This window comes from Myotis brandtii, unplaced genomic scaffold, assembly GCF_000412655.1.
Source record: "Myotis brandtii unplaced genomic scaffold, ASM41265v1 scaffold54, whole genome shotgun sequence".
Lineage (NCBI taxonomy): Eukaryota > Metazoa > Chordata > Mammalia > Chiroptera > Vespertilionidae > Myotis > Myotis brandtii.
This window is the reverse complement of record NW_005369989.1, coordinates 2,859,530-2,877,448: the sequence shown is the minus strand read 5'-3', so window position 1 is coordinate 2,877,448 and position 17,919 is coordinate 2,859,530. Positions and strand designations below refer to the sequence as shown.

General features: G+C 42.0%; 1 protein-coding gene across 1 annotated transcript in view; it reads right to left on the bottom strand.

Annotated features, from left to right (window-relative positions):
* TGFBR2 (transforming growth factor, beta receptor II (70/80kDa)) overlaps window positions 1-17,919 on the bottom strand; it is a gene marked incomplete at its 5' end in the record, with an annotated part of 72,856 nt that overhangs the window by 11,278 nt on the left and 43,659 nt on the right. Inside the window, 2 exons of the mRNA XM_014549225.1 lie at window positions 5,898-6,039; window positions 7,606-8,405. Of these exons, the coding sequence (XP_014404711.1) occupies window positions 5,898-6,039; window positions 7,606-8,405 (942 nt within the window). The remainder of the gene's footprint in view (window positions 1-5,897; window positions 6,040-7,605; window positions 8,406-17,919) is intronic.

Genomic DNA, 17,919 nt, shown 5'->3' with positions numbered 1-17,919 from the left:
CCCCCCCCCACCACTCCCACCCCTCAACTCCCTGGCCCTTGAAGCTTCCTTTACTTTCTCTGCTGTTTGGTGTCCATGCAAGTGTTGCTGGCATGTGTGGAAGGCCCTGAAGAGAAACCACACTTGCCTTCCTCTTCCCAGTTGGGCAGCACTCCAGGGCCAGCCTCTGCACAGCAGAGCCGTTCCTCTGAAAGTCAGCATCTGGCCCCCAGCTGCTGCGCGGACTGTAGCGCCAGCTTCACAGTGCAGAGAAGTTGTTGACAGTTTTCCCCGAAACAGGGCCCCCGAGTTTTTATATCTGCCTTCCAAGTAAGACTCCCCTGAAATGCAGCAAAACCAAGTGCTTCCATCCCAGTCTTTTTGGTCTTTGGTCCTCCTCTCCTACCCCTCTTATTTTTTTTTCTTTTCTTTCTTTTTGATGCATTTGCACTTTTTGTCTGTCTCACAAGACTGCAGCAAGCTGACAGTATGCGCAGGAGCCATTCTGGGGGTTGTGTTTTTCCTCTTTGTTAAATACCCGCTCAGCCAGCTGCTATGTGTCAGCTTCTATTCAAAGGCCTAAATGGCTAGAGACTTAGAAGTCGGTGGGCTTGTGGGCCTGTTTTGGCTGGGGATGCCATGAACATAGTGCCTGCTGTGCTCGCCAACGGGGGCCCTGAGAGGCACCCCGCCTTCATCTGCCTCCCACACACCCCACAGACACTTGCATGAAGACTAAACAAACTGAAAGCCATGGACAGAGATTTCTTTGTAAAAGAGCTGGTCACTGGGCTTGTCGTTGCTGAATGGAGATTTCAGCACTTTTCTCCTTCATAAAAAGTAACACACCAGTCCCTCCTCCTTTCTAGCTCTCTCTTCAAACAACTACAAAGCCCTGTTTTCTTGTTTTTTTCCTCTTGTATTCTTTCAGATCAAAGTATCTGAAATAACACCCTTGGTCATTGTCTATTTCCTATCTCTGCTTTATTTTTCTTTATAGAATCACCCCTGATGTTATAGTATACTAGAGGTGCAGTGCACGAATTCGTGCAAGGGTGGGGTCCAGCCAGGGGAAGGGACCAAGGGTGGTTGGTGGGCTGGCCCCACCCCCTGGTCAAACCCCCAGTTGAACTCCAGGTCGAATGGCCAATTTGCATATTAGCTTTTTATATAAGATATCTACTTGTTCATTACTTGTCTAAAATATTAGCTCTTCATTAGCCTTTCTGTCCCTTGAGGGCAGAGAGGCTGGTTTTACTCACTGCTATTATCCTTAGCATGTTGGTTAATGCCTGCCACATATTAGGTGCTCAATGAATATTTGTTGAGTGAATAAATGAACAAATGAATGTATCTTCAGAGAAATGTAAGAATAAGGAAGTTATCTCAGACTTGAAGACACCGAGCCTGCAACATGCTACAGAATTTACTAGCCTTGGGATTCTGTAAACAGAAATTCACCTGGGGGAGACAGGAAGGTCAATCACTAGAATCTTTCAGAAGTGAGGCCATCATTGAACATTCCTCAATGTGTGACTGTCTTGTTAGGGACTTCCAGAAAGGCTCTGCATCAAAGGCCAGGATGCACAAAGTAGTGCTGACTCCCCCATCCCGAAGAAAATAATGGTAATTGTCCCTGCCATTTATTAAACATGTACTGTATCGGTCAGGCCAGCATGTACTAGGAAGGTTAGGGCCTGTGGGCTAGAGTCAGATGACAGGGCTTTGATTTCTGGCTGTACAGCTTTCCTCCTGAAGCCTCTGTTTTCTTATCTGTAAAATGGGGCTTATCATAGTACATACTTCAGCCCAGCCAGTGTGGCTCAGTGGTTGAGCATCACGGTTCAATTCCTGGTCAGGGCACATGCCCAGGTTGCAGGCTTGATCCCCAGTAGGGGGCGTGCAGGAGGCAGCCAATCAGTGATTCTCATCATTGATGTTTCTCTCTCCCTCTGCCTTCCTCTCTCTGAATTCAATAAAAACATACTTTTTTAAAAAAAAATAGTACATACTTCAAAGAGTCCTTGCTGGATGAAATGAGCTAATCCATGCAGCTAGTATTCATGTCATGGTAGCTAGTATTCCTTGGTGTTTTAGTACATGACCAAACCCACCTCCACCAGAAAGCCTTTCGCCTTTGGCCACTCTCTTCCGTTATGGCAACCCATCTCTTGAGCTTCTAGGTGGAAATTTGTGCTAATGGGGTTGCACCAATTGGCTTCAGAATGGTGCTATTATTGCCTGTTTGCATTTTCTCACCTGATATGAGTGAGGATTCCCAGTATAGTGCTCTCTGAGCTGCTCTGCACAGAGGAGAGGCTGGCTGGAAAAGATGCAACTCAAGAGGACACTCCTGGGTCTTACCTTTCCTTCCAGAGCTGACCTGTCCCTCACTGCCTCACCCCACGGCCACACTCCCTTTAGCCAGCAAGGGCATTCAGTTCCCTGTGCCCCCCGCCTTCCCTTCCTGCAGCACTAACCACAGCTGAACCGCACTTGCCTGGTTACAAGTCGATTTCAGGGTCCTAGTCCCAGTAAACAGCATGAGACCAAGGCTAGAGGTGAGACCTAAAACACGTCCATAAAGATGACTGCTGAACAAAGACAGTGTCCAGCGGAGAGGAGCCCAGAGAGGCAATCGAGGGCCGGGCTGCACCCACGTGAAGAATGTGGGCTCAACCCTGAGAACAGAATGGACTTGCTCCAAGGCGGGAAAACTGGGAGCTCACATTCTCCTGCAAGACTGTCCCCAGCTGCTTCGCAGCCTACTTTATTCAGGTAGATGTTCTCTCGCTCAAAACCAACTAGATGGGAATATTAGTTGCCCTATTTGGTGAAAAAAAAAATCGCTTTATAACTCCTCAAACTAAGGTGAGCATATTCCGCTTCTCCTTTTTTGAAATGAGGCTGGCAATGAAAATAAGTAGTAATTGCAAGTGTTGTATTTCAAGTCACAGAAAAGAAGTTTTAAGCTTAAGGAAAGCCATTTATACCCTGCCCTCTCCCTTAGACCTTATCAATTGAAGCCGGACATCAAGTGGAGGGAATTATTATCAATTTTTTTGTAAGGGAAGAATTGTGTCTGGATGGGCAAGTTTTTTAAGAAGGAGAACAAAATAAAAGTCGGATTCATCAGTAAATGACACGAAGCTTCTTGAGAGCAAGCCCCGTCTTTACATGTGTGTTTCTACAGCAGCCGGGAGGGAACACATTGCTCTTCAGGCTTTATATACCTTCCAGGAGTACATTCTTGAAATGTAAAAACCAAATCTGAAATTAAGATGAGGCTAAAAAATAAATAAATAAAAATCTGGCTTTAAGGTTTTTAAAAGGCAACCCAAAAAGAAAAAAAAAATGCTCTTTAAAAAAAGTGTGTGTGTGTGTGTTTTTTTAAGGACTTAATAAATGAGTTCACACATTTAACCGAGTGAAAGGCTTTCTGTTGGCCCCAAATGACGATAGATAAACAACTTTGTTTTTTTTCTGCCTGAGCAGAGATGGAAGAAACAGGACTGTGGGCTGACGATCAAACAGAATGAGAGCCTCTTTCCGGATCCCCCAAAGCCGTCCATCTGCTCTTACCTTAGAGGTTATGAAAGGCTCTCTGGGACCAGCTGAACAAATGGGATCCTGTTCCTTCCTTGGGAAAACTTGTTTACACTGTATCTGTTTTTAGGCCTCATAAAAGTTGGTGAAGTGCGTTCTTCCCCATTAGCCTGAATTCTTCCACACTCAGCAAACAGCAACAGGAAAGGCCTTCAGTCATTGATAACAACGAAGGCAGGAAGCTCACACGAGGCCCTAATGAGCTGGCTGCCCTGACAGAGCGAACGGCACAGAGACACCCTCTCTCTCCTGCTCATGGTTATAGGATATCGGGTTTGAAAGGACAGGAAAGACGCCGGAATTTAGGTAAATTTATTCTGACAGTGACAACAGCATCATCTCTTCCACAACTCAGTCACGTCCTAAAGGATTCATTTTGGAACTGTCAAAGCTTTCAAAACAGAAAACGATCCTCCGGCGGCTGAGACCTGGTTAAACAAATATCACTGTGCAAGGAAAAAGCAAGCAACTTTTCAAAGTGCTGTGGGGGAAGAAATCTCAGGCAGGAAACCAGAAAATGACAGTGGCAGCCGGATGGGAAGTGCCATCCCTAGGCAGGGCCCCAAGGGAGCAGGGGAGGGTACAGCAAAGGGCTCAGGGGGAGGGGGTGACCTGGGCCCATCCTGGGAAATTGGCTGAGCGTGTTCTAAACAGGATGAAGAATCAGAGACAGCACGCATGTCACCCAAATCTACCTCGGGCGAAATGTTGGGTAGATTGGCCCAGTGAGCAAAGCTGTGGCCATCGAAGCAACAAAATAAATAATGATAATATCACAGACCCGTAGACTAAAATAAATATCCACAACTCCATACTGATATAAATTCATAATTCAATAAGTAACAGGGGGTGATGAAAGAAAGTACAGCTATTCCTTACAATAGAATATCTATAATAAACATAGGAGGAATAAACAGAATCGCTGTTAGAAAAACATTATAGTAGTAATTATTGCAGGCAAGAACAACTCATGGATCTTAAAATTAGCAGGTAGAATTATAAGAAACAGGTCTCGTATCCTTACTATGTACGTGTTTAGTGTCTTTAGAGACAGGTCAAAGTACCTTCCCACAAAATGTGTATTCATTACAAATGGAAAAAAAGTAGTTACTTTACAGGGGAGAAAGCTAGTAGACGCCCCCTTCACCAAGTGATCAAGGTGAACTGGCCCCGATATGAGACACTGAGAAGGACACAATGTCATTTCTGGGGTATTCTTGCCCAAAATATATAGCCTCAATCTAATCATGAGAAAACAAGAGAGACCCAACGTGAGAGACTGTCCATAAAATAACGGGTGTGAACTCTTTGTAAGTTCCAAGTTCATGAAAGACAAAGATAGACTGAGAGCTGTCACAAGTTGAAGGACGCTAAGAGGCGTGGACAGCAAATGTAGTGGGGGAACCTGGATTAGATTCTGTTCCAGAAAAGGACATTACTGGGGACTTGGAAATGTGAATAGGTTCTATAGGTTAATTAAGAGTATTGTACCAATGTTAACTTCCTGTCTTTGCTATTTCTGAAACTATTCTGTAAAAGTCTAAAATTATTGCAAAACAAAGAGCTAAAAATAAAGTTGGAGTCAGGTTGGCTTGACTTAGCAGTCAGCCAGGACCATGTTTTGATCCATAAATTTCTAAGTTGGGACATCAAACCCTGATGGAAACTACTGAGAAGAGAGTCAGGCAAGGATCAAGTACTGTAGCCCTCAGCCATTCTCATGTCCAGAAAGCTCAGGGGACAAGGGACCAATACTCTCTAAAACAGTGACATCACCCCTGCAATGCTGCATTCCTCATAACCTCTCTTCGCTCAGTTTTTCAAAACCTAAATAGATACATCACACCATTCTGCTTGTTTTTCCCAACAAGGGAAAGTCATGTCCATAAAAGTAAACTTTGAGTCAAATCCATCTCCTGGACCTTATAATTCTGCGTAACATTAAAATACCAAAAAAAAAAAAAAAAATCAGATATTTTTCTGGAATAGTATCCATTTGACAAGTAGAAATAATTCTTATTAGTGTTCATCACTTGCCAGGTATTCGAATATCTGTGGGAAGCTACATCAAGAGAAAGAATTATACTTTACGAAAGGAGATAAAAAGCTTTGTGCTCCAAACGGACTTTCAGCTTAAAGACCTAGGCTTTTTAGCATAATTCCAAATCCTACTGGGATGGCTATGTACCACCACATCTCAACTAGGCTCTCATTGTGGGGCTCACTCTTTGGCAACCCTGGTCTCATGTTGGAAGCAAATAACATGACATCAGCGTGAAGGCACATGTACCAGGATGGGGGTGCATACATACCTCCCACCGCATTGCAGCGGGACGTCATCTCCCAGAGCACCAGAGCCATGGAGTAGACATCTGTCTGCTTGAAGGACTCGACATTCTCCAAGTTCATCCTGGACTCTAAGACTTCCGGGGCCATGTATCTTGCAGTTCCCACCTAAAGCAAAAACAGACATGGAGGCCCATTATTTCATTCCAACCGCATTTTTATTTTCCAAATATAGCTGTTTGTCCCCTACATTGGGTAGATAATCTTAGAAAGTACAACACTTTTTAAAATAAGGAGACCTGCACAGAAAGGTAGAGCTTATATCATTATTTTTAAAAATAGGTGTTCTCTTCCTGAACACCCTTTAAGGAGTATAAACAAAACATGCCAAAATAAGGAAATGCCAAACCCCAGAGCTGCCTTGTCCAGCCCCATGAAACATGTCACCATATTATACAATAACATCCTTGCAGATAACCTGGGAGGCAACATCTGTGGTACTTCAGATGTTTATTTTTGCTTTTGCAAATCAAATATTTCTTCATTCCTGAAATTCCACGATTTATGGTGGAAATAATCATAAATGCCATTAGTCTGGGTCACTTAAGGGCTGTCTGAATCTTCATTGTAGTGCTGAGAATGTAGTATAATTTCATAAAATCTCCACTAAATGAAACTGTATGAAGATATTTCCCCAGTAAAAGACTAAATCTGGATCTTCATGTAGTTTCATTTGGACGATGCCTGATAATATGAAAACACTGACACACAAAGGAACACCAAACTATTTCTAGGGAAGGAATCTCTGAAATGCTTGCTGATGCAGCGCCTATAAAGCTAAGTAATAATGAAGTCCTCCCTTCTCAAGAATCTAAGGAAAGTCAAGTGAGCTGGTGTTATTAACCCAAAGAATGTTTTTTATTGGCATGCATTAGAAGACATTTTTCTTTTTAATAGGTCATTGCATGAGTCATTCTCCTGGCACATTGATCTGTTCGTGTTTCCACATGTTTACCTCAAGACTGCCTGAGCAGTCATGGACCCAGGGGGCTGACTGGGCAGTGACTAAAGGCTTCAGAAGCACGTTCCTCCTCCCGGGTAGAGAAAACATTGGTGCCCTGGAGATTCCACTCTGGTCCACAGTTAAGCTTCCAGTGTGTGAAAACAAGGGGCCACGTCATTCATAAAGGATGCTGGTCATTTCTAGTCACTTCCCAATAGCTCCGTAGCTAAACAGGTTTCTATTTTACTCTGCGAGATGCTTTAAAAGTGGAATTATTCATGCACTCAGCCCATCACTCACAGAACAAATGCTCCTTGGTCACTTTCCCTGTTCAAGGCATTGTGGTAGATGTGACCAAATGGGCATGGATTTGGACCCCGTGGAGAGTGCCTTCTAGAACGATGGAAAACAATGAAAAACAAAACAATACAACTACTAGCAGTACGGAGTACAGCCAAAAGAGAGGGAAAAAAATAGAGATAAAGTGCTAACAGGGTTTGAAGCACAGAAAAATAATTGGCAAGTGGAAGAGACATGAGGATTGACTCAAGAAGAAAACTATCTGTCCTGAATTGGGGAGGATTTAAAGAAATAGGAGGAGAAATGCTGCTCATTAGCACCCTGCCAGGAGAGAGTGGGATATAGACAAGTATAAAGAGTGTAGGGCTACTTAGGGATGAAGAGGTAGGTGGGGCCAGAGACAAGGTAAGGGGAATCCAGGTCTGACTTACCTGCCCACTGTTGGCCAAGTCATCCACAGACAGAGTGGGGTCCAGACGCAGGGAAAGCCCAAAGTCACACAGGCAGCAGGTCAGGTCGTTCTTCACCAGGATATTGGAGCTCTTGAGGTCCCTGTGCACGATGGGCATCTTGGGCCTCCCGCACAGGGTGTGGTCACTGTGCAGGTGAGCTATGCCCCTGGCCAGGGAGCTGCCCAGCTTGCACAGGTCCTCCCAGCTGATGACGTGTCTCGTGAGATACTCCTGTAGGTTGCCCTTGGCATGGAAAGCAGTGATCAGCCAGTACTGCTTCCCCAACTCCGTCTTCCGCTCCTCAGCCGTCAGGAACTGGAGGATGTTCTCGTGCTTCAGGTTGATGTCCGAGAAGATGTCTTTCTCCATCTTCCAGGAGGCATACTCCTCATAAGGGAAGATCTTGACTGCCACGGTCTCGAACTGCTCTGAAGTGTTCTGCTTCAGCTTGGCCTTGTAGACCTCGGCAAAGCGACCTTTCCCCACCAGGGTGTCCAGCTCAATGGGCAGCAGCTCCGTGTTGTGGTTGATGTTGTTGGCACACGTGGAGCTGATGTCGGAGCGGTCATCTTCTATGATGATGGCCAGGCGCTCACTGAGGTCCATGAGCTTCCGTGGCTTGCTGGTCTCCCAGGACGGGGTCAGCTTCTGCTTCCGGTGGACACGGTAGCAGTAGAAGATGATGATGACGGCGATGGCGATGACCAGTGGTGGCAGGAGGCTGACGCCTGTCACTTGGAATATGACTAACAATAAGTCAGGGTTGTTGGTGGAATATTCTGATGTGGGAAACAAAACAAAGGAGAAAAGGAATTGGGTTGAGTAGGTAGGTACATCCTTGCAGATAACCTGGGAGGCAACATCTGTGATACTTCAGGTGTGTGTTTATTTTTGCAAATCAAATATTTCTTCATTCCTGAAATTCCAAGATTTATAGTGGAAATGCTCATAAATGCCATTACTTTGGTCACTTAAGGGCTGTCGTAATCTTCTTTGTGAGAAAGTGGGTGTACACCTCATGTGTCCAGATGTTTCAACATCAGTATAGTTTTTATAAATAATGCATTGTGAACTTTTATTCCACGGATGGATGCGAGTGTGCACCTGTCTCGTCTTCCCTGCCTCTGGCCATTCATTCAATGTTTCCTACTCTTCCCTCAAACTTAAACTTAGATGCCACTGCCTAAAATAAATCTAGGAAAACTTGGAAAATATTTTCCTTTATATATATAAGCTCACAGCACCCTACATTTTTTCTATGTAACAATGTACCAATTTCAATGAAATAACTATGACTCTACTTAGTGATTTTATATTTGCCTTTTTCTACTTCCCACCCCCCAGTAGCCAAGATACTAAAACAACCTAAGTGTCTAACAATGCATTGCTGGATCAAGAAAAAGTGGTATATGAAGTGCCTATCAGCAGATGAGTGGATTAAAAACTGCAGTACATCTACACAATGGAATACTACGCTGCAGTAAAAAAGAAGAAATTCTTACCATTTGCAACAGCATGGATAGAACTGGAGAGCATTATGCTAAGCGAAATAAGCTAGTCAGAGAAAGATAAATATCACATGATCTCACTTATTTATGGAATATAATGAACAACATAAGCTGATGAACAAAAACAGATCCAGAGACAGAGAAGCATCGATCAGACCGTCAAACCTCAGAAAGAAAGTAGGGGAGGGTGAGGGCAAGGGAGAGAGATCAACCAAGGACTTTGTATGCATGCATATAAGCCTAACCAATGGACACAGACAACAGGGGGGTGAGGGCATGAGTTGGGGGGGTGGGGCAATGGGGTGATAAGGACACATATGTAATACCTTAATCAATAAAAAAATAAAAAATAAAATAAAATAACACTAATTATGCCAAAAAAAGGAAAGAAAAAGTGGTATATACATACAATGGAATACTACTCAGCCAAAAACAGATGAATTATTGCCATTTGTGATAACACAGAAGGATATTGAGGGTACTGTGCTAAGTGAAATAAGTCAGATGGAAAAGGACAAAAACAGTATTTCACTAATCCGTGGAATATAAAACAACAAAAAAAGAAACAAAAAACACACAGAAAAGCAAACATAGATACAGATCACAAAATAGTCATTAACAGAGGAAAAGGGGGATGAGAGGAAGGCAAAGGGTAAAGGGGTCAAATATATGGTAACCCAAGGAAATTAGATTTTGGTGGTGAGCACACAGTATAGTAAATAGATATTGAATTATAATATTGGACACCTGAAATTTATACAGTTAATAACCAATGTTATCCCAATAAAAAATAAATTTAAAAAAGAAGAAACTAAGAAGTTCATGCAAGAGAGCTCATATCTTGCTCAGACAGCCTAAAATATTCACTATCTTCCCCTTTACAAAAAATGTTTGCTGACTACTCTTCTATAGATGTTATTTTAACAACCTGTGACACACGTGCAGAATTTGGAGAGATTGTATTTTGATCCATTGTGAATATTCTCTTTCACATGTGAGAAATCAACACAATTAGAAAATTTTAAATATTAATTGCATAATTACTTAGTCATGTCTCCAATTCATTAAAGAGTGCAAAACGACCGAATGAGCTGTTTATCTACTACTCCTAAGTGAATTTTATAATTCCTGGCCATATATCAAAAGGGTCTTCCTCACTAAATTCTTTTTTTTTTTTTTGCTTCTTAGCAGCTATATTTCTTTTTTTAAAATTTGTTATTGATTAAGGTATTACTGTCCATTGCTTATGCTTATGTGCATGCATACAAGTCCTTTGGTTGATCTCTCCTCCTTAACCCCATCCTCCCTTACTTTACCTCTGAGGTTTGAGCATCTGATCGATGCTTCTCTGTCTCTAGATCCATTTTTGTTCCTCAGTTTATGTTGTTCATTATAGTCCACAAATGAGTGAGATCATGTGATATTTATCTTTCTCTGACTGACTTATTTCACTTAGCATAATGCTCTCCAGCTCCATCCATGCTGTTGCAAATGGTAGGAGTTCCTTTCTTTTTATTGCGGCATAGTATTCTATTGCATAGATGTGCCAAAGTTTTTTAATCCACTCATCTGCTGATGGGCACTTAGGCTGATTCCAAATCTTAGCTACTGTAAATTGTGCTACTGTGAACATAGGGGTGCATATATCCTTTCTGATTGGTGTTTCTGGTTTCTTAGGATATATTCCTAGACTAAATTCTATTCTTTTTCAGGCTAAGAGACACACAAACACAGAAATCCCTGAAATGTATCTGGTCATTCATTGAAGCCGTCTCTAGAAATACCCCCACCTTCAATGTCAGAAACCAAAGTTTTACTTTCCCCTCGAATTTCCTGTGTTTTCTTTTTGAAAATCTACTGTAAATATCTTGTGGGGAGGGAATTATTGAATAACATCTGTCAATTTTGAAACTTCAAAGAGGCGGTGAAAAACCCTCACAATAGCAAAGGGGCTGAAAGGAAGCTTTGGGATGTGGCTTTATCTAAACAGGAGCCACCCACACCCTTTCACAGTATTAACCCTTAGGCTACTACTAAAAAAAAAAGAAAGAAAAAACCAACAGCTGTGGGTGTAGGTACCAGCTAGCATCTTCTATACTCAGAGACCAGCAGGAAGTATTCTCGACAGCCGCCAATTACACAGAAACTCAAATTGAATTCTTAGTATGAACCTGGCTGTGTCCTAAGAGTTTTATATAATATTTATATTTCATCAGAAAAAAAAAACCCTATAGAAACTGCTATTATTATAAACCCCATTTTATAGGTGAGGAACCTAAAAGGGCCAGATGGTTTAAATAATTTCCCAAGACCATAAACTTGGGCAATAGCGAAACTGACATTTGAAAAGCACCTGTCAGATTGGTGAGACTCCTGCTCTTAACTCCACGCTGTAATGCTCAGACTTCCCATTGGTGAGAACCAATTTACAATGACTTCATATAACCTCCCAATTTGATAAAAGTCGGGGCTGGACTAAGTGAGTGTATAGCCATCGGTTAAGTGATATCGGCAATTCTTGGATGATGTGTCTTAAGGGACATATTCTGAGTGTGCCGATGATTTCTCTCGTTCTTAACTAAGAACCACAGTTGAGTGGTGTCCCTGAAAATATGCATCTTTTCTCTACATGGGAAGAAAAAAAATCTTACATGAGGAAGAACCCTAAAAACTTTTTTCTCTCAGAGCCTATTCCTAGATAGAACATAGTGGGGTTCAAGATGTAATTGTTGAACTGTTGGAAACTTCCATGAATTGTTTCTTGGATGTTGTAACTAGTGCTCAAGACCTGACATTCACTTGACACTCCCTTGTTATGTAACATTGAGCTCGTTCTGGCGGGCATAGCAACTAAGGGGCATTTCTCCAAGGTTATAAAAAATGAGTCCCCACACTATAACCGCAGGAGCTCTTAGCCTAAGCTCCATGGGTAGAATTCAGTGCCTCTGTGAGTTTAAAATGGACAAAATTTGCTCTAACCCTTAGCTAAAATGTAACCTTTCCTTGCATTGGCCATGGGTAACTTTGTCACCAATATTCACATTTATTGCAGGTGTCTTGGCGTATCATTTATACTCATCACTTAGACATTTCCATTTTTTTAGACCTGATCTAGATCTTATTTAAAACATTACCATAGAAACATGTTACTATAGCATGAGTTTATTTTTAAAATATTTGATACTTGCAGTCCCATGTCATGGGTTTTCTTTGGAGTCCTGTGTTTTATAGTCTATGCATTTAAAAACACATCACTCTGAGAAGGGGTCCGCAGGCTTCTCCTGACTTCCAAGAAGTCCGAGGTGCATATGCGCACAAGCAAGAGCCCTTGGCAGAGTGAAGGCACCTGACGTTCATCTCTTTGCCACGATTTCCTAGAGCAGAGTTTGAGATTCTTCCCGTTTCTTGGGGAAGCTGGTAAGGGAGGAACCAGAGCCTCCTGACATGATGTGTTCCCCACGGGCAACTGTGGATTCTTCCTCAGCTTTTGTCACCTGGACAGGGAGCTCTGCAGTGAAAAATGATGGGACCCCCCACCCCTGCTCCTTCGAACTCTTAATAATAAAGGCAACTACCATCATGTGCTTCGTTGAGCTAGGCTCTGAGCAATTCACTTTATAAGCATCATCTCACTTTAGAGATGGAGAAGAAAGAAAAAGAGAGAGAGAGGGAAAGAGAGAGAAGAGAAAGGAAGAAAAAACATTGAGGGGGACATTGAGATTTAGGATGGTTCGCACAAGGCAAGCAGGGGTGCCCATTTCCCCAGGTCTGAGTGGTTCCTTCACCCCGTGCCACCAAGCTGTGTTCCTAGCAATAACCCCAGGGATCCATTTAATAATTCTGAAATTTTCCAAAGAAATGTGTCCCACAGAGAGGCCAGATTTTGTTGCAAAGGAGCCATTTGCAAATGTCAGACTTGATAAATAAATCTTTTTTAAAGACAAAGGTCAAAGATAAATGTTAGTATGCCATAAAATAATACAAACTGGCAGAAAACCTCAAGAGGAAATTCCATGGTATACATTCCTCTGGAGTGCTTTAAAAGTAAACAAGTTGCTGAATCTCACACACACACACCATATAGAGGACAATGAAGACAGGTTGCTTCCAGCCTCTTTCAAATCCTTTGTGATGCCCATAGCCAACACTGGTTGCTAAAAGGAAATCAAAATTGAACCTCTATAAATCAGTATTTTTAAAAGGTCACATAGCAGGCGTTTGGAGCAAATTTACCAAGATACTTATTTATCCGAGCAATAGCAAGGGGCACAGGTGATCATTTCCCCCATCCCTTGGTGTGTGGGTATACAAATGAGCATCACATGGCAACTACAGAGATTCTTGTGAAGTTGGTAGTGACCCTCTAACCACAAAGGTTTTCACAAGCCGACATGTTCATCTGAAGCAACAGGATATATATGCAACTGGCGGAGGTCCAAAGAAGGAAACTGTGCTAAAGAGAGATATGCTGGGGGGAAGGGACTATTTCCTGTCGAGCCATTCTGTGAATTATAACCCCGAAAAAGTACAGCATTCATTTATTGAGCATCTACTAAGTGCCACACACTATGTTTTTATATGGTTAAGTTTGAATCCTCGGAGCTGCACAGCTAGGTATGTATTATTATTCCCTTTTCATAGAAATAGAAATGGGAAAAAATACATAAAGTGAGCTGGGGTCCAAGCAGAGGAGCCTTACAGGGTAGTTAGTGGTGTGTTTGGAGGGTTGAGCTTCACTGACGAGGTTGCTCAGGGTAGCTCTCAGGAGAGTAAGCCAATACAGGGTTCAACATGAAAATTCAGAAAAAGGACAAGATTCTGGAGCCAAAGAAAATAGAAGTAAATGTAGTTGCAATTGGTGAAATAGAAAACAGAGACATAAGCGGGAGAATCAGCAACACCCCAAGTGTAGTGTAAATGACTACACAACGTAAGGAGCTCTGTGAGACTGATAATGGAACAAAAGCACAGAGGAGACACATATTTAATTATAGGCCCAACAAAGATGCAAAGGATAAGAAAATCCACGAGCAGCATTTTGTTAATAAATGTGAAAACTTAGACAATGATCAAAGACCTAATAAAAATGATATATATATGTAACTTACCAAAACTGACCCAAGAAAAATTATAGAATTTGAATAATCTTACAAATATTAAAGAAAATTAGTAAGTAAAAATCTCCCTAAAGCAAAACTTTCGTAATTTTTTATCTTTGATTGTAGCCTTTTACTGTCCAAGTAGTTTTCTTGGCCTTAATATGACTGAATACAAATGTCAAAATTTGATTTTTGCAGATTTGTCCAACCCTGCCCCCAAATTCTTCCTACACTACAGTAGAATCCTTTGGAAAATGTTTAGTCAGAACCTAATTAATAAAAAGGAAATGAAATTACTATCTTGAAGAGATACATGCACCCTGATGTTCACTGAAGCATTACTTACAATAGCCAAGACATGGAAACAACCTATGTGTTCACTGTATATGTAATGGAATACTATTCAGTCATAAAAAAGATGGAAATCCTACCACTGGTGACAACATGGTTGGACCTAGAAGGCATTATGCTGAGTGAAATCAATCACACAGAGAAAGACAAATACTGCATGATCTCACCATATGTGGAATCTTAAAACAACAGCCCTGGCCAGTTTTGTTCAGAGGATAGAGCATCTGCCTGTAGACCTAAAGGTCAGGGGTTTGATTCCCAGTCAAGGGCACGTACCTGGGTTGCAGGTTCAATACCTGGCCCTGGTCAGAGCGTGTGTGGGAGCCAATCAATAGACATGTCTCTCTCTCATCAATGCTTCTCTCTCTCTCCCTCCCTCCCTCCTTTCTACTCTCTCTAAAAATCTGTGAAAAAATATCCTTGGGTGAAGATTAACAAAAAAATAGAGTTTTTTAAAAAGATAAACAGTACTGATATCTCCTAAATATTTACTGGATATGTTCTGAGTATGTTCACTGATCATGCAGAGGAAGCGTTGCTGAGTCACAGCACTCACCAGGCAGACATGCTGAGATCCCTTCCGAGAAAGATTAAGGATTTCAGAAGGAGCAAAACAAACTGCCTCTTTAGTTTGTTACATTTCATATCCTTACCTGCTTTCCTCTGTTCTTGCCCCATCACTCACACACACATATGAATGCCCATACCCCAAGCCATTATATATACAGGGTGTCCCCCCAAAATGTAAACACACTCTAACAGCTGATAGCTTAATTTTGAAAATGAAATACATTTTAATAAACACTGCCTTTATAATTATTCAAAGTGTGTAAACATTTTTGGGACTATAGATATAGATGATTAGATATAGATATACAGATACAAATATATAGATATCTCATACTCAGGAATTCCAATATTTTATCACCATTTTCTGTATCTTTAATAGTTTTGGTAGCATGGTCCAGAAAGAAACTTTTGACACCCTCTATTCACAGTGTGCTCCCCAGACCGGCAGCATCAGCAGACGTTACCTGGGAATTTATGACAAATGGAGACTCTCAGCCCTGACCCAAATTGCTGAACTAGAATCTGCATTTTAAAGAGCTCTCTAGTTGGTTCATTTACGTGGTGAAGTTTGAGAAACACGGCTCTAGCAAACATGGAATAAGCCCCTTGATGCTCCGCCACAGAGATGTTTCCCTCTTGCAAAGAAAAGTTGTAATGGACTTGCTTGCAAAGCCCTCGTACAACTGCATTCAGTGCAAGCCAATGAGAAATGGTGCCTGAGAATTTTCTAGTCAGAGGAACCTCTGGAGGAGTGTAGAATGAGATATGATTCCCCATCCATCATCTCAATAAAAAGCAAACAATTAAATTCAGGCAAACAATGAAAAAACCATTTTAATTAAACAACAGAAGGACAGTGAGCTCACTGGGCATGCAGAATTTAATTTAACCTCCAGCCCATTGACAGGACTGTTTGTCATTCCAGACAGACTTTGAGAATACTGTTCCCCCAGAATGATGGAAGATGCTTCCCTCCAGTTCAGATGGTTGTTTTATTCCAATTACATATATTTCAAAACTAAGCTCTTCCCCACCCCTATAGCTCATCCCACAGTCTCCCTTACATTATTTCCTTCCCACTTCTCTCCCCAACAAAAGGGTCTTACACGTAGTCTGATTTTTATGACACCCTCTTCGGAAATATTCCTGAGAGAGAGAGAGAGAGAGAGAGAGAACGTCTGGCTGAAATATTACAAGGGAACCCCACTCCTCTGTAAATCATCCCAATATCTAATCCCAACAGATCTAGCTGCAGGTCTATTAGGATAAACTAATTCTAAACATTGGGCTATTCGAAAGGTTATTCTTTATGTTAAGTCATATGCAGACTTCCTGTTCGTCCACATAATGGCTTTCTTGCTGCTCTCTAAGACAAGAGACAACAAAAGGATTCCTTCTTCTGTGAGATGAGAGCTCTTAAACTCCTGGTGGGCATTTAGCCCATTTCTCTAAATCATTTCCTTTTCCAGTTGAACATCCCTGTTTCCTTCAATCACTTTTCAAAAGACATGTGTATCAGACTCCGAAGTCTGACGTATTTGTCAGACCCTAAACTTTAGGGTCTGCAAACTGCGGCTCGCGAGCCACATGCGGCTCTTTGGCCCCTTGAGTGTGGCTCTTCCTAAGCCTTAGGAGTACCCTAATTAAGTTAATAACAATGTACCTACCTATATAGTTTAAGTTTAAAAAATTTGGCTCTCAAAAGAAATTTCAGTCGTTGTACTGTTGATATTTGGCTCTGTTGACTAATGAGATTGCCGACCACTGCCCTAAAGTCTTCCTGCCCAGCATACAGCAGGTGCCTGATCCGTGCCAGTCTAAAGCAGGGGTGGGCAAACTTTTTGACTCGAGGGCCACAATGGGTTCTTAAACTGGACCGGAGGGCCGGAACAAAAGCATGGATGGAGTGTTTGTGTGAACTAATACAAATTCAAAGTAAACATCATTACATAAAAGGGCACGGTCTTTTTTTTTTTTAGTTTTATTCATTTCAAACGGGCCGAATCCGGCCCGCGGGCCGTAGTTTGCCCACGGCTGGTCTAAAGTGATCTTGCTCTCTGAAATCATTCTTGCTACTCAAGATCCTCCATGTCGTTTCGCTAGACCCAGCTAAAAGACTTGCAGCATAGACTACAGTGGGCCCCTTCCAATGAGTGCAGTGTAAGATGACTGCTAGTTTGTTTGTTCTGCTGTTCTGATTCTCTTGGCCAGATCATCTCAATTTTAGGATGACCTTGACTCACCTGTAAGCCCGTGGGTCTTTATCATGAACAGATGCCCAGCCAGCTTTCTCATGAGCTGCCCCTCTACAACTGACTGTTTGAATCTAGGTGCCTCACTTTACATTTATCTGTTGCTTTGTATTACTGGTCATTCCAGGCAATGAAAACCCGGATTGTGTCTCTGCTGTGTTAGGCATATCTTCCACTCTGCTCAACAACCTTTGTGTTCTTCCTGGGGATAAGGATTCTTGCTACGTCTGTGGCTTTGGTTTTAGAAGGAGGACAACTAATACTATCAGAGAGCTGACAACGGGCCAGGCTTTGCCCACGATACGACACCATGTCTTATGAATGTTCGTTCCATCAGGGACAGCGCCTTGGCCTGATACATGTTCTTTGGAGCTGGAATTTTTTTTTCATTTTCTTCTCTGTGTTATAGTCTGCTGACCACTAAGGTGGGGTTTTCTTAGGATGCCCTGGTTCTTCAATTCTTTTTCTAGATTATATCTTCTACTGTGTCTAGGGTCCTTCGTGTTCTCAGGA